At 36.4% G+C, this 24,032-nt stretch overlaps 1 protein-coding gene across 1 annotated transcript in view; it reads left to right on the forward strand.

Moving 5' to 3' along the window:
* Positions 1-20,648, forward strand: part of Cont (Contactin) — a 268,473-nt gene extending 247,825 nt beyond the window's left edge. The window contains exons 20-23 of the mRNA XM_090390177.1: positions 4,114-4,303; positions 7,456-7,571; positions 9,140-9,326; positions 20,524-20,648. Of these exons, the coding sequence (XP_090246303.1) occupies positions 4,114-4,303; positions 7,456-7,571; positions 9,140-9,326; positions 20,524-20,648 (618 nt within the window). The remainder of the gene's footprint in view (positions 1-4,113; positions 4,304-7,455; positions 7,572-9,139; positions 9,327-20,523) is intronic.
* Positions 20,649-24,032: the final 3,384 nt, after the last annotated feature.

Below are 24,032 nucleotides of genomic sequence, written 5' to 3' on the forward strand. Positions count from 1 at the left end.
GTACCACACAGTTGGTACGTTTCTCTGGAGTTCTTTCTACCCATATGCAGTACTTTCCATTTTTCAATGTTAAACTTCAGTTGCCACTTCTCAGCCCATCTGCCCAAATTTTCAAGATGCTGTTGCAGTAACACACTGCCATTACTGTCATTAACAACCCTGCCAACCTTTGTATCATCTGCAAACATTAGCATTAGTAGAGGCATTTGATGCAAGAAAACAAGCTTATGCAGCATCAGTCAAAAAAAAAAAAAAAAAAAAACCCCTTCCACTCCACCCCTCTGTTCGTTCGAAATACCTGTCCAGCTGAGCCTTAAACTTATTTAGGCTATCAACTTCCACGACAAGGGATGGAAGTCTGTTTCACCAACCAACCGCCCGCTGGCTAAAGGCAAAGATACTAACTTCGATACTAAGCCTGATATACCTTCATCAATATCATTTATAAATATATAAAACAACAGTGGGCCCCAACACCGAACCCTGTGGGACTCCACTAATAACATTAGTCCACCAAGAGCGGCAAAAGGGCATTAATATGAGGAAAGACTTCAAATGTGTGGCTTGCACAGCTTGGAAACTAGGGACTTGAGAGGAGACTTGATTGAGAAAACTTTAAGACTCTGAGAGGCAAAAATAAAATGAATGAGGACAAAATTTTCAATTATAAATGATTCTAGAAATTACTGGAATAAGTTACCACCATGTTAAGGCTAATTTTGAGAGCATCACTGGACTCGAGAGACATTCCATTCCATTCCATTGGTTTGGAAAAGTACCAGTGTGTCATCAATACATAAAGTTGGTTCTAAGAGTGTAGCGGGGTGATTGGGTATAATCTCACCAAGTGTAGGCCATATTCAAAAATTTCATTACTTCATACAGCATGTCCCCCCACTTTTTCCTTACTATTGAATACACCATGAATTGTCAAACTAATCGAGTAAGCTTATCTATGAATCTGCGAAAAGATCTAAACCTCCCAAAACTTCCAAGTCCATTTCACAAATATACATGGTCTCAGTTCTAATCACAATGATGTCCATTTCCACTTGCAGTCTACCAAACTCCATGTACTTTTTCTGACAGAATCTCAGTTATCGGTTGATTCAACCACTGCTCATCTCAGTTGCCTAATTATTCGCTGTATGATTCCTTTCATCTCATAGTTGGTACTTGTGCATTTGTCAGTCCTTATATTCCCTGTTTGACTTGGTAATTTGGAATGTCCTCTTTTTGATCTCCTGCGGCTTAAAATCTGTCTACCTCATTCTTTCGAATTCATTTGTTGTCTCTACCATTCTCCCAACTTCACTAATCACTTGGAGCTCTTTGACTTCCTCTCTTTGCTACTTGGCTTTCTCCACTCCAACTTTCCTAACAGTGATGTAATTTTTCTTGGTAATTTTAATGTTCACAACTCCAGCTGGCTTCTGTTTTCTAGTCACACCCACCCAGCTGGTTGAGATACAGAGGCTTTTGCAATTTCTAATGACCTTGCACAGATTGTTCATTTACCTACAAGAATACCAGACAATCCTAACCATACAGCCAACATGCTTAATCTTTTTCTCACAAACAACCCTTCTAAGTACACAGTCGATGTGAGAGGTCCTTTAGGCACCTCAGATCACAACTTGGTGATTGTCTCTTCTCCAATGGAGCCTTTATCTCATGGCTATTCCCAACCTCGTATTGTTTGGCATTAAAAGAATGCAAAATGGGGTGACCTGCAAGATTTCTTTTCTTCTTTTCCTTGGTCAGATTACTGTTTTAAAACTTCTGATGTCAACGTTTGCTCAGATCGTGTCAGTGAAATTATTCTTGTAGGAATGGAACCCTTTATTCCACACTCCACTTTAACACCTTGTCCTTTTTCAAAACCTTGGTTTTCCAATAAAAAGCTTTTCAAGAGAAGAACATTGCATATCGTAATTGGCTTGTTTCTAATTCTTCAGTTTAATTTTCTGCCTACGCCAAAGCTCGCAACAATTGTAAAGCAGTCATTAATCAGTCCAAACTAGATTTTGAACAGGCTAAGAGTAGAAAACTTGCTTCTTGCCCTAATGGTAGCTGAGCATTCTGGTCTCTTGCTAAAGCTATTGGCTGCAACTTTTGCCCATCTCTGATCCCACCTCTGTCAAAACCAGATGGTTCTATTGTCACTTCAGCCAAGGATAAAGCTGACCTGCTAGCATCCCATTTTTCTTCACCTCATATATTAATGATCTTGGTAAAACACCTCCCACCATTCTCAACATGCTCCATTCAATGTCTCCTGTGGTCTTCCATCAAAAGGATGTCAGAAGGATTTTGACGAATCTTAAGAAAGCTCAAGGTCCTGATGGTATTTCTCCACTTGTTCTCAAAACCTGTGCTCCTGAACTTACTCCTGTTCTTTGCTGCCTTTTTTCACTTTCTTATTTCAAAGGTGTTTTTCCTTCTGCTTGGAAATTTGCTCATATTCAGCCAGTTCCTTAAATGGTGACAATCCCCCCCATCCAATTATCGTCCCATTGCAATTAATTCTACTCTTTCTAAAGTAATGAAGAAATCAATTAACCGCCAACTCTTAAACTATCTAGAAACCTTCCGTCTGATCAACAATCACCAGTATGGATTCCGTCAGTGTCGATCCATTGGTGATGTTCTGGATTATGTTAACGTTTACAAACAAAATTCAATGGAAAAGTTTGGTGAAACACAAGCAGTTGCTCTTGACATCTCAAAGGCTTTTGATCATGTCAGGCATAAAGGTCTTCTAAACAAGCTTCCATCTTATGGTTTCCCAACTGTTTTTTGTAATTGGTTATCCAGTTTTCTCTCTGATCGCTTACTGAGGGTGATGGTAGATGGTTCTCTGTCTTCTAACTTCTCCACTAATGCTTGTGTCCCCCAAGATTCAGTTCTTTCCCCTCACTCTTTTTCTCTTGTATATTAATGCCCTTCTTCCATTGACTGGATATCCTATCCATAGTTTTGCTGATGATAGCACATTGCATTCCACTTTCCATTTTGAAAAACCTTGCCCTGCTCAATCAGCTTCAACTTCTCGAATATCCGCTACCAATTCCTGAAATGCTGATCTCCAGTAGGATAAAGACAACTTAGTTGATTTCAATCCTTTTGTCTTGATCATGTCTTAGATCTCGCAAAAAGAATTTTTCTGCTCCTATGCTTATCTTTGGTGACACTTTGATTTCTAGGCAAGATGATATATCTCTTTTGGGGATTACCCTGACTTCTAATCTCTCTTGGCACAAGCACATTACAAATATTGTTTCTTCTGCATCTAAAAAACTTTGTTTTCTCTTTTGCTCTCGGCGTTACTTATCTTCCAAACAGCTGTTCATTCTGTACAAATCACAAATCTGCCCTACCATGGAATACTGTTCCCACATCTGGGGATGGTGCCCCCAAAACCTCTCTCAGGCTTCTTGATTCCATTCAGAAGAGGACAGTTAGGTTAATTAATGATTCATCTCTAACAGAGTCTCTCCACTCGCTTTCTCATAGACGTACTGTTTCTGCTGCATGCCTCTTCTACAGATACTTCCATGGGCACTGTTCTTCCGAATTGGCTTCTATAATTCCCGCTCTCTCTTTCAAAACAGTTCGAACACATGCAACCACCTGCCAACATCCATTTACTGTGCAACTTCAGACTCACAGAACCAACTTTTCATCTTCCTTGTTTATTCATTCAACAGCCGTTTTCTTGAACAACCTTCCTTCATATGTATTTCCTGAAAATTAGTCTGCAGAAGTTCAAGTTTAATGTCGACAAATATCTTCTTTCGTCTTCTCAACCTCCAACCCAAGCACGGTACTAAGTACTATAGGTTCTAATACCTCTCACATTTGGGGTTTTCATATAAAAAAAAATAAAACTGATGAAAATGTATCTGCCTCTTCCTCCATTTTACTGACACTCAGTATCTTGTGTGCCATAAAATTTCTGCAGGTAACATTCTCTCCTCTTCATCCATTGTTTTTAGTATTATCAATTCATGACATTATTAATTCATTGATGCATACCTACAATTTTATTAAAATTAACAATGCAGTAATGTTATAAATTAATAGTAATTATTTTATGAATGTACTCCATAGATTAAATATTGGCGCAATGGAGATAATCCACGTACTGATTCTCTCATCTTGCTTGTTCGGGGTATTCAACCTTGGGGTCTTATAGTGGGATTGCAGCCAAATACTGAATATTATGTTGCTGTGATGGCATACAATGATGCTGGAAGCGGAGTTGAGAGCGAACCTTTCCTTGCGAGGACATACAAAGCTGGTATATGAATTTTTATGATAACATGTTGATATCATTTTTTTTTTTTAACTATCACCAAATTTTCTCTTCTGGTTCTTGTATTTTAACTTGTAATATAAACTAAAATTTTTTAATGTAGCCTTGAAATTGCTTATTCTTTTTAATCAAAAGAATAAACAATTAAAAATATACTTTCCTGATATCAGGTTCTGTTATATTAATGATCTATTTTTGTAGTTCTAGTATTTAAATGTTTTAATACATTTTAATACTTTCAGAATCATTGAATTTGATTTCAGACTTGTTGACCTTTGGTATAAAAGACTGGTAAATATTCACTGTCGTTGGTATGCCACTGATGAGAAGGATACTTTATAATTTTTGTATGGGCAGTCATCTCCAATTTTAATAGGTCAGTGAATCAGGCCAGAGGTCAAAAACCACATGGACAGAATACATTCATATTAGCATTTTTTTAATAGATATTTTTATCTTTCTGGTGTGCTTTTAACAACACTAATTGCTGGAGGCAGCACAAATCACATATTGCAGTTTATTTCTGAGTACAAAACAGTTATTAGTGAATTAATACATTTTTGATATCCATAGATCAAACCAGGTTTAGCATTAGCATTAGTAGAGGCATTTGATGCAAGAAAGCAAGCTTATGCAGCATCAGCCAAAAAGAAAAAAAAAAAAACCCACTTCCACTTCACCCCTCTGTTCGTTTAAAATACCTGTCCAGCTGAGCCTTAAACTTATTTAGGCTATCAACCTCCACCACAAGGGATGGAAGTCTGTTCCACCAACCAACCACCCGCTGGCTAAAGGCAAATTTCCGCACGTCTATCCTACATCTGTCTTTCCTCAATTTGAATTTATGCCCTCTCAGGTGATTTTTCTGAGCTAGAGGAAGAATCCTATCAGCATTGAGCATGCTTAAACCATTCAAGGCTTTATACACCTCTATCAGATCACCTCGCTGGTGCCTAGTCTACAGACACTGTAATTTGCAAAACTTAAGCCTTTCTTCGTAAGAGCACCCCTTTGTTCCATTCACTAATCTTGTTGCTCTTCTCTGTACTCGTTCCAGTAGCTCTACATCCTTCTTGAAATGAGGCCTCCAGACCTGTATACAGTACTCTAGGTGTGGCCTGACCATTGCCTTATACAATGGAATAATCACCTCCTTATCCCTGCTGGAAAAATTCCTGTATATCATTGACAATACTCCATGAGCTACTCTCTTGCAGCCCGTCTGCACTGCTCAGAGAACTTCATATCTGCCTGCACAACCACCCCCAAGTCCCTTTCATTCTCTACCACTGAATTGTGTTCAATGAAACTGCCATTTTACTTCTGTAAAACTTTGACATTGAAGGGGTTTTGTATTCACCTGGAAATAGTTGTGATAGAAAGATGATTTTTTTTTTTTTTTTTTCGTTTGATACCTTAGAATCTGACAATTCAATTTATTTATTTTTTTTTTTGCAGCACTGAATGAAGTGTCACAGTGGATAAAGTGGAATACATATTAGTTCCTCTTTTTACAAGGGAAAACACCCAAAACAATCCAAAAAGAAATCATCACTGTTTATTGAGAAGACTGTCCAGATTATATTGTTGTTGCACATTGGTATAAATGATTCAAATGTAGAACTTCAGTGCAGGATGAAGAAATCCCAGTATGCCCAGCGACTGCTGTAATGAAAGAGAGTGTTGTAAAAATTGAGGTGGTAGTAGTAAAGGCATGTGATGCAAGAAAGCAAACTTATGTTTTCTGTTTAATACTAATTTTTGCTACATAATAGCTGATGCTGTTATGTAGCATCAGCCAAAAAAAAAAAAAAAAAAAATTCACATATCCATTCCCTCTAAATGTTTGTGTGGTTCCTCCTTGAATTTATTTAAGCTATCAACTTCCACAACAACAGATGGAAGTTTGTTCCACCAATCAACTACCCGCCGGCTGAAGGCAAATTTCTGCACATCTATTCTTCAATTGTCTTTCCTCAATTTGAATTTATGCCCCTCCCTTCATGTGCAGAATCTGAGCAAGAGGAAGAATCCCATCAGCATTGAGCTTGCTCAAACCATTCAAGGCCTTATACACCTCAATCAGATCACTTTCTCAGGTGCCTCGTCTCCAGACTGCAATTTGTAGAACTTTCTTGGTAAGATAGGCCCCTTCTTTTCTTTCACCAATTTTGGTGTCAGTGAACTAGTTGCAGAGCTCCAAATTAGTGTAGGATCTGTGGAGAACATCATCCATCAACAGTTGCATATGAGCAAAGTGCCTCCTAGATGGTTCCCAGAATTCTGACCCCTTACTAGAAGGAAAGGGCACAATGTGTACATGAAATGTTGTCAATGTGCCAGGAAAAGCAAGAGAAGCTTTCTTCACGGGTAGTCACCATGGATGATCCATCACGAAACTAAAAGTTAATGCAATGGAAGTATGCAGAATCACTGCTCCCCAAAAAAGCAAAGGTGCAACCAAGTGCTGGCAAGATGATGCTGTTGGTTTTTTGGGATCAGCATGGTGTAATACTAACAGATTACCTGCAAAAGGGCTGTACTGTGAAGCAAAATATTATTCCAATCTCCTCATAAAGCTATGCACTGCTATAAAAGAAAAAAGAAGGGGAAAGCTGTCAAAAGGCTCCACAATAACACTCCTGTGCATTCTTTGCATCCTGCTTATTCCCCCTGACCTTGCATCCTCAGATTTCTTCCTCTTTCCTGCCCTGAAATCCATTTTTCATGGAAAACACTTCGCTTCCGATGATGAGGTGGTTTCTGCTGCCGAGTCATTGTTTGAAAGACAGCCAGAGGACTTTTACAAAACTGGTCTGTAGAAGTGTATTTAGAAGTGGTAAAAATGTGTCATTTTGTCTGGTGACTATGTTGAAAAAGCATAACACATGGTGTTTGTTTCAACCTTCTACTTCTGGGTGAATGCAAATCTTTTTTGAATCCCCATTATATATTGAGTGCTAGTTTTGTAACAAATTATAAAGTAATATATCTTTTAAATTACATCATGTGTTAAGTTGTCATTACTTCATTTAAGAAATAATGATAAATATTGAAATTCCTATAATTTCTCGATAACTGCTATCCAACCTTTTGGTGAGAGACTGTATTTATCTGTAAAACACATTTTATTCCAGCTCCTCTCAGGGCTCCAACTAGTGTCATAATAAAGGCAATCAATCCTACTAGTGTTTTAGTATCATGGAGAGGTGTTTTGCCATCTACTGAAGAAGAAACCATAGCTGGTTACAAGGTATGCAAACCAATGCAATTTACAGTTTGTAATTAATAATTATAATTTGTGCAGCTTCTTACTTTGAATTTACTTTTAATGCACTAATTGTTATGTATTAAATAGGATGTGAGTAGAGAATATTCTCCAAAAGATTATTCTCAAGGATTATTAGTATTGCCCTTACATCACAAGCACACAGTAGTTACTATTAAAACTACTAATAATAAACTTAAAAAAGTTTTCAGATTCTCATGTTAGCTCAGACTATTACTTTTAACTTAATTTTAGGGAGACATTAAATTGTCTCCATAAAATATGTAAAAAGCATGACATAGTAAAACAATTAAAAATAAAATGAAGAGTCCAAGTATGAAATGTAATTATTTCATCTTTTCTCACTTTGTTTGACCTGAAGTTGGTTCATACACCTAATAGTTGCAACAGTATATGATTCTCAGTCATGAGAACCAGGATAAAATTTAACACCATAGTTGTGTGTAAACTTCTCTGATTGCATTCCCACTAATGACTAATAATTGTAATAAACAAAGCAGGTACTGACATTGTCTAACCTCAGTTTTCGTGATGTTTCAATTTCAGATGCAAGCAGAAACCTTTTTCCCATATTTACTGTCGTCAAAACATAAGTTTCGATTAAATTTAAATTATATTATATGCAACACAACTTCCATAGAAAATAGCCAGAACTATAATTATAGTTTACTCTCAACTATAACAAGGCATAAGTTTAAGTAACTTATGCCTTGTTGTAAACAATCAATTTAAGTATATGAGAAAATTCTATTTTAACTGAAAAATGTTAATTTTAATTAATTAGTAATAGTACACTTTTCTGTGTTCTATTTTTTGTCATTCTGTTTGGGCCTGATCTGTTTTTCCACTAGTGACAGCAACAAGGCTTAAACTTATGCAGCCTCTGCTCTACATTGAAGAGCATATAAAAACAGCTTGTTGCACAATGTTGAAAGTGGAAATGTTGCAAGAAGTGTATTACTCTGGGCTGCTATTTTGAAAAGGAAACTTGAAATAACTTCCAAATACAAGTGCAGTTTCAGAATTTATAAAATATCCCTCACATAAGGCAACCACTACTCATGGTTGCCACAGCTGTTTGTTGGAATAACTGGCGAGCATAATTGATATAAATTAACAGCTCTCTGTATTTGTAAAATTCTTTAATTATAACTACAGTAATAAGAAAACAATAATTATTGTTTTCTTATTACTGCATTACAATTGCTCTTAATTTGAGTGAGTTGGTGGAGATTTTTATTATGGTTAAATCTCTATCTAAATTAAGACTTACCACAATATCAGCATACAGTATAATATTGGTAATTTGTCACTTGCTTAATTCGTCACACTGGTTAATTTGTTACAATTGTAGGGGCCTTATTGATTGCATCCTGAGATTATGCTGTGTTAAGATTTCATATATCCAGTGTAACATGTAATATCATTAATAACTTTAATCTCATTTATGACTTCAGTGAGCACTGAAATAGTAAGATTCATAAAAAAAATTATAATTGACTCATGTTTCAATATAATATTTTAAAATGTAGGTGCGTTACTGGGAAGCTGACCAGGATCTAGCAACTGCCAAAGAAGTAGTGAGATATTTAGATGGTAAAGACTTGGAAGCTGTAGTATCTGGATTGGCACCAGGAAAAGCTTACAAGTTGCGTGTTCTTGCATTTAGTCTTGGTGGAGATGGCAAAATGTCTTCTCCTTCATGGGAGTTTAAAGTTGGTAAGTTAGTTTTAAATTTCAGATCATAACAAAATCTTAATTGCAGAGTTCATCTAGTGATTTAGTGAATAATATCCCCAGCTGAAAAATCAAATTTCCAATGTGCAGAGAGTTATGGGCTAATTTATTCATTTCAATGTTCTTAAGATTTTTCCTGCTCTCTTTTGAAGCAAATATACTTTTACTTGCCTTACTCTCCAAGTATACATTAAAATTTGTCTAACTTGGAATATCAACCTTAACATTTTTGTGAGTAAAATGGAAAAATATACACTGTAATTGTTTAAGTTATTGTAGGATTTATTTAATTGTAGCATATTAAATGTTGATAAATGCATTGTGGTATTTGCATTTCAATATTAGATCAGTTGTATGATTTGAATGAGGGACATATTGATGTGAATTACTAGATGGAAAAAAGGCACAGGCTCTGTTTGAAAATTAATACATCAGTAATAAATAATTCACTGAAATTCAAATTATCAGTCACTGTGTCGTGATCTTTTTTCCTATAATTATTCATTATAAACAAATTCAGAAATCAATAAATTTACAATATGAAAGCAGAAGAAAACTAAAAAGAAAGTGATTATAATTTATACTAGTAGAACATCATGAGATTGCATTAGTGATGTAAACATGGCAATCTGAAACCACGTTTTATGACTTACTACTGCTTTCAAAATGTATTACCACGTAGTTTGTGTTTAAAGTGTAAGCATAGACATTTCAAATTCAGCTGTAATTATTAATTAGTAATGTCAACTAAACTTGTGGCTCTACCCTAAACGAATATTAACTAGATGTCTAAGTGTAAACACAATATGGACAACTTTATACATTTGTCTATTTATACATGAAATTAAGTAACTAATTACTGACAAACAAGCTGAAGTGTCACATTAAGTCAATTATTTTGTTAAATATTTGTTCAAGTTCTCCCGATTTATTGCATTTAGTTGTTATTGATTACAATTAAATCACCATGTTGATCAAGTATTTTATAGTTTGTTTAATATTTGTTATTTAGTTTATTCAATTTTTGTATTAAATATGAAATAAAAATATATATCATTTATAACATAGCCTTAGTATGTGAATATTCTTGACTTTTCCTCTTAATACAAATACAGGAACTTTCCAACTTACATAATACTCAACTTACGCAAATTTGACTTTGTAAGTTTTTGCCAGCTGGTGCGAACTGAAAAAAATATGGAAATGTATTTTGCATCTGTAGGGATAATTGGAGGTATTAAAATATCATAATATGAACCCAATAACATATTTATTTATTTTTTTTCTTTTTGTAATTTTTTTCTAAGCCTTGGAAGTTGAAAATTTCGTTATATTACTAAGCTATTTATCTCTCTAAAAGGTCATATTGATAATGGAAATTGCACTACACTTTCATCGCTATCATATGTTCCCGTTATAAGACTCAATCTTGAATGCCTTGGTGATATTTTTCTAAAGTACGTTTCTGGAGGTCACTACCATGAAACAGTAAAAACAATTTGCAATTTCCAGTTTATTGGGCTTTTCTGTTAGCGCAATTAATTATAAACGGTAGTAAGCTTGATCTTATGGCATTTTCGATAATCCCAATAACTTGAATTCTGTGGGTTTTTACGTTACAGTATTATGATGAAATGAATTCCCCTTCACTGAAATTAGCATTAGCATTAGTAGAGGCATTTGATGCAAGAAAGCAAGCTTATGCAGCATCAGCCAAAAAAAAAAAAAAAACCACTTCGACATCACCCCTCTGTTCGTTCAAAATACCTGTCCAGCTGAGCCTTAAACTTATTTAGGCTATCAACTTCCACGACAAGGGATGGAAGTCTGTTCCACCAACCAACCACTCGCTGGATAAAGGCAAATTTCCGCACGTCTATCCTACATCTGTCTTTCCTCAATTTGAATTTATGCCCTCTCAGGTGATTATTCTGAGCAAGAGGAAGAATCTCATCAGCATTGAGCATGCTCAAACCATTCAAGGCTTTATACACCTCTATCAGATCACCTCACTGGTGCCTAGTCTCCAGACACTGTAATTTGCAAAATTTAAGCCTTTCTTCGTAAGAGCACCCCTTTGTTCCATTCACTAATCTTGTTGCCCTTCTCTGTACTCGTTCCAGCAGCTCTACATCCTTCTTGAAATGAGGCCTCCAGGCCTGTATACAGTACTCTAGGTGTGGCCTGACCATTGCCTTATACAAGGGAATAATCACCTCCTTATCCCTGCTAGAAAAATTCCTATATATCATTGACAATACACCATGAGCTACTCTTGCAGCCCGTCTGCACTGCTCAGAGAACTTCATATCTGCCTGCACAACCACCCCCAGGTCCCTTTCATTCTCTACCACTGTCAGTGTAGTACCATAGAGTTGATACGTTGCTCTGGGGTTGCTGTTTCCCATGTGTAGTACTTTACATTTGTCAATGTTAAACTTCATTTGCCACCTCTCAGCCCATCTGCTCAACCTTTCCAGATCCTGTTGCAGCAGCATAGTGTCAGTAGTGTCCTTGACAACCCTGCCTACATTGTATCATCTGCAAACTTCGACATTAAGCTTGATATACCATCATCAATATCATTTATGAATACAGAAAACAATAATGGACCCAACACTGAGCCCTGAGGGACTCCACTAATAGCATTAGTCCACGATGAGCAGTGTCCATTGATTACCACTCTCTGTCTTCTCCCCCTCAGCCACCCCTTTATCCACAGCAGCAATTTGCCTCCAATGTCACACTGTTCCAATTTGTGCAGCAGTCTTCCATGTGCAACAGTATCAAAAGCCTTTCTAAGATCCAAGTATATAATATCAAAGTTATTCCCTGCATCCAGTACCTTTGTGACCGCATCATAGTATCCAATCAGATTGGTCAGGCAAGACTTCCCCTTAACAAAACCATGCTGTGTCTGAGCTATAACTGAAGTCTTGTCTAAATGATCCTGCAGTGCCTCTTTAACTAGTGCCTCCATTAATTTTCCTGGAACAGAAGTTAAACTCACAGGTCTATAATTGCTTGTGTCAGCCTTTGATCCTCCTTTGTGAATTGGGGTCACATTTGCACATCTCCAGTCTGCAGGTACCTCCCCTGAGTCCAAGGAAGCTCTTATAATTATATCTAAGGGTTTACTTACTTCCTCTGCTGCCTCCTTTAATATAACTGGATAGATCCCATCCACCCCAGGTGCCCTTCTTGTGTTTATCTTCAACAGTTTCTCCTCCACTTTACTCTCAGTTATTACAAGATTCTCTAGCTTACTGCTAGAGTTGAATACACCCCTGGCTTTCCCCTCGCTAAATAACTCCTCATGTGTGAATGTCGATGCAAAATATTCATTTAGTTTGTTAGCTACCTGAGCAGGATCATCAACAGTTGACCCATCGATATCAAGTGGACCAAACTGATTCATCCCCTTCCTTCTAGAGTTTACATAAGTGAAGAGCTCTTTGCTGTTTTTCTTTGCATCCCTTGCCAAAGATTTCTCGTACTCTGCCTTCGCCTGCCTAACCTCCTTTGTAACTTGGTTACAGATCAACTTGTATCTATCATACGCTTCTGTGTCATGTGTTAATTTGTATGTATCCCATGCATGTTTCTTCTCTGCCATGTGCCTCATCAGTTCATCTGACATCCATTTAGGCCTAAACCTTGAACAATATTTCTTAGTTGGCATGTAAAGCCTAGTAGCTTCCAAGATAAGTTCTTTGAATGCTTCCCATTTTGCATTTGCTGTTGGTAACATCATCAGTTGGTCCCACTGTATACAATTTAAATACTGTCTCAGTCCATCGTAGTCGCCTTTATGAAAGCAATAACCCTTCCCTTTACCCCTAATGGTAGTTACCTCTTTGAGTAAATCCCACTTCAGCACACTGTGATCACTGCCACCTAGTGGTTCCTTTATCTGCAGATTCTTAATGCATGAAGAGTCACTGCTGATAATCAAATCAAGAGTATTCCTCCCTCTAGTTGCCTCCCGAACATGCTGATGTAGAAAACAATCATCCAATAAATCCACAAAAGCCTTGCTAGTGTGTGAGTGACCAGCCCCCAAATTCCAGTCAATATCTGGGAAATTAAAATCCCCCATTATAAGACTCTCTGATTTACTGGCCCACTCTATTTCCCTGTACAGTTCCTTATTATACTCATCAGAGTCATTAGGCCTATAGCACACTCCTACTCTCAATTTTGATCTCCCAATGCTTATGTCACACCAAACTGACTCGACACTGCACTGTCCTGCGATGTCCATTGGCTTCACTTCCTTGGATTTTATGTATTTCTTAACTAATAGCATAACCCCTCCTCCCTTCCTATCCGGTCTATCCTTTCTGTAGACGTTGTACTCCCCAAATTCCAGTTCTGCATTCCTTATATCTGTGTGACACCAAGTCTCTGATATCCCAACAATATCTGCCTTTGATGTTTTGAGCAATACCTCAAATTCATCAAATTTATTGTTTTCATCAAATTTATTTACTAAACTCCTAGCATTGGTGTACACGCAAGTATACATGCACCTATTTCTAGTCTTAGCTACCCTAACACAACCCATGTGTTTACTTGTACCGCAATGACTTCCAGCAGTCTCTGAAATATCCTGAATCTTGTTTTTCAGGCTTCTGCTCATTCCAATAGAAGCAGTGCAAGAATCTCTTTCACCTCTTCCAGTGGCTACTGTTAATCTATTCGTCTTTGTATTCCCCCAAGCTAGCAGTTTGGGGGGATACAAAGACGGGGGGATACTTGGGGGGATACTTCCGACCCACCTAACACTGCCTCGATAGCATCAGCAAATATTCTTGCAAATCTTGCAAATCTTCTATCATATAAAAAACATAAATAAATTTTCAGAATATTCTCTTCATTCCTATTTACTTATTACAATGGTGAAAGGAAAGGGACCAACGGAAAGTGCAAGTGCTGGCAGTGCTAGGAAACGAAATGAAACAAAATTAATTTAGAAATGAAGATTATTCATGAAAAAGTATGAAGCAGGACAAAGTACTATTGCACAGAATTAGGTCTTGCTGCTTCAACAGTGAATACTATTTTAAGGGACAGCGCACGCATAAAAGTATATGCCAAAGGAACAACGCACTGAAGATCAACAGTGTTCAGGTGCTATATCGAAGATGGAAAAGCTATTAATAATATGGATGGAAAATCAGATTCTGAGTCCAGTGGCCATTCAAGCAAAAGCAAGAAGTATTTATGAAGATAGATATTAAGGATAAGTATGGCAAACCCCAAGCCCAGTTCGTTGCAAGCAACTGGTAGTTTTTTTATTATTATTATTATTATTATTATCATCATTAGTTATATAGTGCAAAGAAGCCTGAGGCTTTTGTTGCACTAGCCAAAAAAAAAAAAAAAAAAATTCCTGAGTTACCCAGAGAGAGAGAGAGAGAGAGAGAGAGAGAGAGAGAGAGAGAGAGAGAGAGAGAGAGAGAGAAGAATGATGATATCCAGCTCAGGACCCTGGTTGTGCCAAACCCATACTCTCCAATTATAGGAGCCCCTGGGGTTGTTTTAATAGGTTCAAGCATTGCACTGGTTTCCAAATCATTAAAGTATGTGGCGAAGTTGCCATGCCGATTCTGCAGCTGCAGAGAAATTTTTTTGAGGTGTTGGAAAAAATTATTGATGAAGGCGGCTATTCAATGCTTCAAATTTTTTTAACATCGATGAGACTGCTCTGTATTGGAAAAAAATGCTTGATTGAACGTTGCCAAAGAGGAAAATACAATGCCAGGTTTCAAGGCATCAAAAGATAGGGCCACGCTCTTGCTTGGAGCTATTGTAGCAGGAGATTACAGATTAATAACGCTGCTTGTGTTATTAATCTGTAATTCTGGAAATCCTCGTGCATTTAAGGGCATCAATAAAGCCACCCTACCTGTGCATTTCCGATTGAACCCGAGAGCATGGATAACAATATCTCTCTCTCTTTGAGGATTGGTTTAAAAGCTGCTTCATTTTGCTTCTATTAGAAATGCTCCTGGACATCCTACACATCTAGATGATTTCAATTCGAACAAGAGAGTCATATTTCTACTGCCAAACACAACATCTACTGCCTTCACTCATCCAACCTATGGATCAGGGTGTTATTTTGAATTTAAAAGCATGCTATTTACGCACAATTTGCTCAGGCATTGTCTGCAGTAGATGGTGAGAAAAATTTTGTTAAGAGACTTTTGAAAATCTTACAATATTTTCCACGCCATCTTAAACATTAATAAGACCTGGACAGAAATTGTTTAAATGGCACATGGAAGTAAATATGCCCACGACATGTAAAAGGCTTCAAAAAAGACAAATCATGTGAAGAAGTTACAGATAAAATTGTAAAGGTTGCAGAGCTACTTCAGTTGGAGGTTGTTGCCAAAGACGTGGAAGAGTTAATAGAGGAAGAAGAGAATGAATTATCTAATGAAGAACTTATTGACTTGCAGGAAGCGATAGTGAAAAGAAAATGCTGATGAAGTTCAAGGTGAACCAAATGAGGAGCCGAGTTGCTTCATCATAGGGTCCTGAGCTGGATATCATCATTTTTTTTTCTTTCTTGGTGATTCCCTTCTACTTCTGACTCTTGTTTTCTCTCTCTCTCTCTCTCTCTCTCTCTCTCTCTCTCTCTCTCTCTCTCTCTCTCTCTCTCTCTCTCTCTCTCTCTCTCAGGGTAATTCAAATAAAAATTTTTTTGGATGGTGCAGCATAAGCCTCAGGCTTCCTTGTACCATATGGCTAATAATAATAATCACTAAAGAGGTGGCAGTGGCGAGGTTTGAGATGAATCCTGACAGCGAATGATTCTTAAAAGTTAACGGAGGGGTGAATGATATGCTTGCTTGCTACAAAGAACTCGACGATGAAAAGTAAAAAGCCACCATCCATTCATCCATTAATATGTTCTTTCGTAAGGTTGAGCAGCTGACCCCTTCTAAATCTCCACAGCCCTCAACCTCTGCAGCAGCATACTTATCAGGTGAAGACGTCGATTCTGGCAACAATGCTCGAGAGGTAAACCTTACTGACATTATGCCCATCGCCTCTTTTTTTTTTTTATAATTTTGAAATTTTTTAAAATGAATGCTTTTGCAATTTTTCCTGTGCATGAGATAAAAAATTGAATAAATACAATAAATAATTCTATTCATATGTTCATCGAACAATTGTTTTTTGATTCAATCAATTCAGTGAGCACAGTTATGAGTGCTGCACAAGCATGGGGGAAATTCTGACTTACGTAGAGTTCTGCGGAATGCAACCCTTACGTTAATCAGGGAGTGGCTGTACTTATTTTAATGAGTGATACCCAGTGTTGCGCTGTGAATATTTTAATGAGTTCGCACTTTTGCCAACTTTTTGATGTGAAATATCCTTTTGGGTGGCGGGTACCTACTGAGTAATTCTGATCGGTCATAGAAGTGACATCATCTGTGGCGTCTGCCAGAGGCGCTTCCCACGCTCACACCACTGATCTGTGTGGAGCACTCACTAGTAGTATGATCAGAGCGCGATGCATTTTTGATGACCAGTATGATATCTCGAGTTCTAACTTTTTAGAATTTTTGAATAACATAATGTCACAATCATACTTCCTGCAGTTACTACTGCAGTAAGTATGATTGCAAGTATTTGTCATATGACTGCAACAATACAAAGATTTGTCAACAATTGTTTCTTTTTTTTTCGTCTCGCATTTTCGCATTTGCAGCTGTTCGGAGCACCTAACATTCCATTGTTAGGTGCCCCGAACAGCTGTGTATGTCATTTCAACTAAGATCAAGTACCTCAGTTGATGCTGTTTTCAGAGACATTTAGATATGTTGCAGTAGCAAGTATACGTCTCTTACTTTAGTTATCATAAATCCATTGTATATTGTCTTCCAGAAATTATGGAAATTTGTGAATGATTAATAAAATATTTAACACAAAAGCTCTTTTATTTCGTAATCAATATATACAAATCAAAATATCTAAAACACGAAGGATGTTTCACATAAAATCATCTATTGTGCATGCTCAGCAGACTTGCGACTTTTTATTCTTTTATTTTACAACTAGGGAAATATAATGGATACATTTTTTTCATGATAAAATTTTAATATTGCGGATAAAAAATAACAAGAAATAGTTCCCATATCACATAAAAACTATCACAAAACATACCACAATATAAAAAACATTACATAAAAAAACAAACTATTGTAGAAAAGGTACACAAAAATCAGAGATTACTTGAAAAAAAATTATTACACAAATATTCAAGAAAATTTTATTCTAAAAATTGCCATATACAATTTACTTCTTTATTAATATTTGTTGTCGATCTTCTGCTTTGCTCAATAGCTGAGCGATGATTACAGAGGAATGGTTTGACGTAATGATCCAGGTTAAATTGAAGCAATGGTTTTCAATTCAGATGTATGGTCATCATAATCTGCAATGTGTCTAATTGCCAATGTTATTCGTTCACACAATATTATTCATTATGTTGAAAGCTCGCTCAGCTTCAGCACTGCTAATTGCAATGGTTTCAAAGATATTTCTGGCTTTCTTAATTGAAAAGGGAATTTCACTCGATTTTAAAGATAAACTGTCTTTTGACAAAATCTCTAAAATCTTTAATTTTTATTTCACATTTTATCAGAAAACAAATTTCTTATTCGGTTCACACCATCTTACCACTGAGATGAAAGTTCTTTCATATTCCACTTTTTCTGGTAGCATATGTTTAAAATTTCTTTCAATGGCATCATTATTCTCTTTATTTAATTTAAAATTACTCTATTGCATTAATAACTTGTCACAAGGTAATTTTTTAAATGTGTTCTTACTTTAGATTTTGATTCCTTCAAATTCTTTCCACTTCAACATGCTCTCAATTTTAGCTTCATAATTTCCTTCTGAATTTTTCAAATTAGTAATAGCTTTGATAATTCATATCATTAATTTATCTGCTTTTACTATGGTGATTCTGTAAAGCTTCTGAAAGGTAAGAGAGCTCCTGCAGGATGGCGAGCATTAGTGCTCAATGGTTAAGAAATTCCATATTTAAAATTCGATTTAATAATCCAGAATATTTAACTTCTGATTCAAAATGTTTGCACAATGAGGGATAATTCCCTTAACCTGCAATTGCCATCCGCAAGCTACTAGCTGCTCATCGTAGCCCGAATACACGACCGATCTTTATAGTTTCCACATCAAGTTCTTTAGCAGTCATCTTTAATTCACACTGGTTTTTTGGAAATTGGTGATATAATGCATACTTTTTTTTTTTTTTTTTTTATGAAACCCCAAACACAAGAGGTATTAGAACCTATAGTACTTAGTATCGTGCTTGGGTTGGAGGTTGAGAAGACGAAAGAAGATATTTGTTGATATTAGACTTGAACTTCTGAAGTCTGTAATTTTCAGGGAATATGTACGAAGGAAGGTTGTTCCAGAAAATGGCAATTGAATGAATAAACGAAGGAAGTGAAAAGTTGGTTCTGTGAGTTTGAAGTTGGACAGTAAATGGATATTGGCTGGTGGTGGCACATGTTCGAACTATTTTGAAAGAGAGAGCGAGAATTATAGAAGCCAATTCAGAAGAACAGTACCCATGGAAGTATTTTTAGAAAAGGCATGCAGCAGAAACAGTACATCTATGAGACAGCAAGTGGAGAGACTCTATTAGAGATGAGTCATTAATTAACCCAACTGCCCTCTTCTGAATGGAATCTAGAAGCCTGAGAGAGGTTTTGGAAGTGGCTTTAGAGAGACTGAGTTTTGGAAGGATTGAAGTTCAACTAAGTTGTCTTTGCTCCACTGGAGAATTACCTGGAGATCAGCATTTAAGGAATTGGTAGCTGATATTCGAGAAGTTGAACCTGATTGAGCAGGTCAAGGTTTCTTAAACTGGAAAGTGGAATGCAAGGTGCTATCATTGGCAAAACTATGGATAGGATTTCCAGTCAATGGAAGATCATTAATATACAAGAGGAAAAGAGTGGGGGAAATAACTGAACCTTGAGGGACACCAGCATTAGTGGAGAAGTTAGAAGACAGAGAACCATCACCCTCGGTGAGCGATCAGAGAGAAAACTAGATAACCAATTACAAAAAACAGTTGGAAAACCATAAGATGGAAGTTTGTTTAGAATACCTTTATGCCTGACATGATCAAAAGCCTTTGAGATGTCAAGAGCAACTGCTTGTGTTTCACCAAACTTTTCCATTGAATTTTGTTTGTAAATGGGTAACATAAGCCAGAATATCACCAGTGGATCAACACTGACAGAATCCATACTGGTGATCATTGATCAGACGGAAGGTTTCTAGGTAATTTAAGAGTTGGCAGTTAATTGATTTCTCCATTACTTTAGAAAGAGTAGAAGTAATTGCAATGGGACAATAATTGGATGGGAGGGATTTGTCTCACTTTTTAGGAACTGGCTGGATATGAGCAAATTTCCAAGCAAAAGGAAAAACACTTTTGGAATAAGAAAGTGAAAAAAAGGCAGCAAAGAACAGGAGTAAGTTCAGGAGCACAGATTTTGAGAACAAGTGGAGAAATACCATCAGGCTTTCTGAGCATCAAGTTTCGTCAAAATCCTTCTGACATCCTTTTGACGGAAGACCACAGGAGGCATTGAATGGAGCATGTTGGAAATGGTGGGAGATGTTTTACCAGGATCATTAATACATGAGTTGAAGAAAAATGGGATGCTAGCAGATCAGTTTTATCCTTGGCTGAAGTGACAATAGAACCATCTGGTTTTTATAGAGGTGGGATCAGAGATCGGCAAAAGTTTCGGCCAATAGCTTTGGCAAGAGACCAGAATGCTCAGCTACCATTAAGGCAAGAAGCAAGTTTTCTACTCTTAGCTTGTTCAAAATCTAGTTTGAACTGATTAATAACTTTTGTAAACCAAAATCGAACAACAGTTAGAGGGGACCACATCTGTTAGATGTAGTTCCCCCCCATCCTTGTCTGATTTTAAAATGAATTCCATATTGCTGTCTATTTATAAATCTTGTCTAAATTACTTAGAAACACAAATAAGAGATGGCAGCACTTAATGAAATATTTGTGTAAAATTTTTTGAAATGCCGTTGAAATGCATGTAATAAAAATAATTTTATTTTTATTTATTTATTTTTTTTTTTTCAACAGACAGCGGATCTTCATCATATTTTATGCCATCAACTTCATCAGCCCCTTCCTCATTGCATCCAGAAATTTCCCTAACAGTCATTTACATATGTATTCTTTATTTCTATCCTGAGAAGAGGTTCTGATTTATAAAGTCAGTAAGTAAAAAAAAACTAATAATAATGCTTCGATAATGTATATTAGTTTGTATTTGCAGAATAGAAAAGCAAAAAAATTAAACAATTTGTTTCTGATTAATTCTGTGTATTTCTATTTAATCTTTGATAATAAATATGTATTTTAATAAATTAATACCTTCACCCATTTATCTGTAGAGTTTCCTGACATTGGACTGAATTCTTCTCTTTAAAAAAAAATAAATAAATAAAATAATTACAAACAAGACAGGAAGTAGCTTTAAATTTTTTTTTTTTTTTAAGTAGTAAAACAAAACAAAAGTAAAATCAAATAATAATAATTATTATTATTATTATTGTTATTATTATTATAAAATTCTGGAACTTATTCTGAAATTCTGAAAATTCTTAATTTACCTGGAACTTCTGTTCCAGGTAAATTAATGGAGGCACTGGTTAAAGAAGCACTGCAGGATCATCTAGACAAGAATTCAGTTATAGCTCAGACGCAGCATGGTTTTGTTAAGGGCAGGTCTTGCCTGACCAATTTGATTGGATACTATGATGTAGTCACAAAAGAACTGGATGCAGGGAATAACTTTGATATTATATATTTGGATCTTAGAGGGGCTTTTGATACTGTTGCACATGGAAGACTGCTGCACAAATTGGAGCAGTGTGGCATTGGAGGCAAATTGCTGCTATGGATAAGGGGATGGTTGAGTGGCAGAAGACAGAGAGTGGTAATCAATGGACACTGCTCAACATGGACTAATGTTATTAGTGGAGTTCCTCAGGGTTCAGTGTTGGGTCCGTTGTTGTTTTCGGTGTTTATGAATGATATTGATGATGGGATATCAAGTTTAATATCCAAGTTTGCAGATGATACAAAGGTTGGCAGGGTTGTTAAGGACACTACTGACACTATGCTGCTGCAACAGGATATGGAAAGGTTGAACAGATGGGCTGAGAGGTGGCAAATGAAGTTTAACATTGACAAATGTAAAGTACTACATATGGGAAACAGTAACCCCAGAGCAACATATCAACTCTGCGGTACTACACTGACAGTGGTGGAGAATGAAAAGGATCTGGGAGTAATTGTGCAGGCAGATATGAAGTTCTCTGAGCAGTGCAGACGAGCTGAAAGAGTAGCTCATGGTGTCTTGTCAATGATATACAGGAATTTTTCTAGCAGGGATAAGGAGGTGATTATTCCCTTGTATAAGGCAATGGTTAGGCCACATCTTGAGTACTGTATACAGGTCTGGAGGCCTCATTTCAAGAAGGATGTAGAGCTGCTGGAACGGTACAGAGAAGGGCAACAAGATTAGTGAATGGAACAAAGGGTTGCTCTTACGAAGAAAGGCTTAAGTTTTGCAAATTACAGAGTCTGGAGACTAGGCACCGGCGAGGCGATCTGATAGAGGTGTATAAGGCTTTGAATGGTTTGAGCATGCTCAATGCCAATGGGATTCTTCATCTTGCTCAAAATAATCACCTCAGAGGGCATAAATTCAAATTGAGGAAGGACGGATGTCGGATAGATGTGCGGAAATTTGCCTTTGGCCAGCGGGTGGTTGGTTGGTGGAACCGACTTCCGTCACTTGTTGTTGAAGTTGATAGCCTAAACAAATTTAAGGCTCAACTGGACAGGTATTTCGAACGAATGGTGGGGTGAAATGGGAGTGGTGTGTTTTTTTTTTTTTTTTTTGGCTGATGCTGAATAAGCTTGCTTTCTTGCATCATATGCCTCTACTAATGCTAATGCTAATTGCAACCTACAGATGCTAGGAACTCACAATTTTACAAGGTCAAATGAAAATTTTCAAAAGATTGCAATTTCTGATGAAAATTCATCAGAAATTGCCAAAAAATCAATTCTAAAGCCTGGAACTAAGTGTATAAAAATTGCAATAAACATTGATTTTGAAAATCTGCTTTGAGCTACAGAGATAAAGAAAATAAGTTTCAAGAATTGGGCTTAGTGACTGCCTGATGAGATAACAGAAGGAATTCACTGATTGGATGGCCAGATACCAGCATGGACCTGTGAGTACAGCCTTACTTAGACAAGTTATTGTTGAATCAGTTCAAAATACTTCTTTGCAAGTTGATAAGGAGCAGGGAAAAGAACTTGAATGAGGTCTTGTTACCAAGTGGAAGATGCAGGACATCATTCTTAAAGTTATTTTTACTAGCCGTATAGTGCAAGGAAGTTTGAGGCTTATGCTGCACCAGCTAAAAAAACCGTGAGAGAGAGAGAGAGAGAGTCAGCAGTAGAAAGGAATCACCAAGAAAAAGAAGAATGATGATATCCAGCTCAGGACCCTGTGTGTGTCAAGCCCATGCTCACCAGATGTGAACCCCTGGGAGTAGTTAAAAGGACATTGGAAGAAGGTGGTTGGTTCCATAATGAAATGGGAAGGGGTGTTTTTTTTTTTTTTTTTTGCCGATGCTGTATAAACTTGCTTTCTTGCATCATGTGCCTCTACTAATGCTAATATTAACTTCAAAACACTGAATAGACTTTTTGCCGATTATTGCCATCATATAATGATTAAAAATTACATACAAAGTACAATTAAATTTTTGCAGTTTAAACTGAGCATATGCAAATGAATGTCACTTTTTTTATATTGTTTTTATTGTAGGTTATAAATCAGATTTCTTCTTCCGTTAGTGTTAAAACTATTTTTTTTCATCTAAACAATTTACAGGAACTCCTCAACTTACGTAATATGCGACTTACACAAATTCAACGTTACGTAAGTTTTTGCCGGCTGATGCAAATTTTAAAAAAATCGTGGAAACGTATTTTGCATCCCTTAGGAATAAATGGAGGTATCATGAAAATATCCTAATGTGAACCCAATAATACATTGTTTTTTTTTTTTTTTTCTTTTTTGTAATTCGTTCCAAGACCTCGGAAGTTGAAAATTTCGCTGTATAACTAAGCTATTTATCTTTCTAAAAGGTCATTTTTATAATGGAAATTGCGTTACACTTTTATCGTTGTCATATGTTCCATTATAAGAATCAATTTTGAACGCCTTTGTGATATTTTTCAAAAACACATTTCTGGGGGTCACAACCATAAATAAAACAATAAAAACAATTTGCACTTTCTGGTTTATTGGGCTTTTCTGTTAGTGCAATTTTTTATAAAAGAGAAGTAAATTTGATCTTATTGCATTTGCAATAATCACAATAATTGGAATTCTGTGGGTTTTTACGTTGCAGTATTATGGTGAAATGAGTTCCCCTTCACTGAAATCTTCAATCATATAAAAAACATAAATTTTCAGAATCATCTTTTCATTCCTATTTATTTATTACAATGATGAAGGGAAAGGGACTAGCGGAAAGTGCAAGTGTTGGCAGTGCCAGGAA

The sequence above is a fragment of the Mastigoproctus giganteus genome, chromosome 2, assembly GCF_048544385.1.
Source record: "Mastigoproctus giganteus isolate SK-2022 chromosome 2, ASM4854438v1, whole genome shotgun sequence".
Lineage (NCBI taxonomy): Eukaryota > Metazoa > Arthropoda > Arachnida > Uropygi > Thelyphonidae > Mastigoproctus > Mastigoproctus giganteus.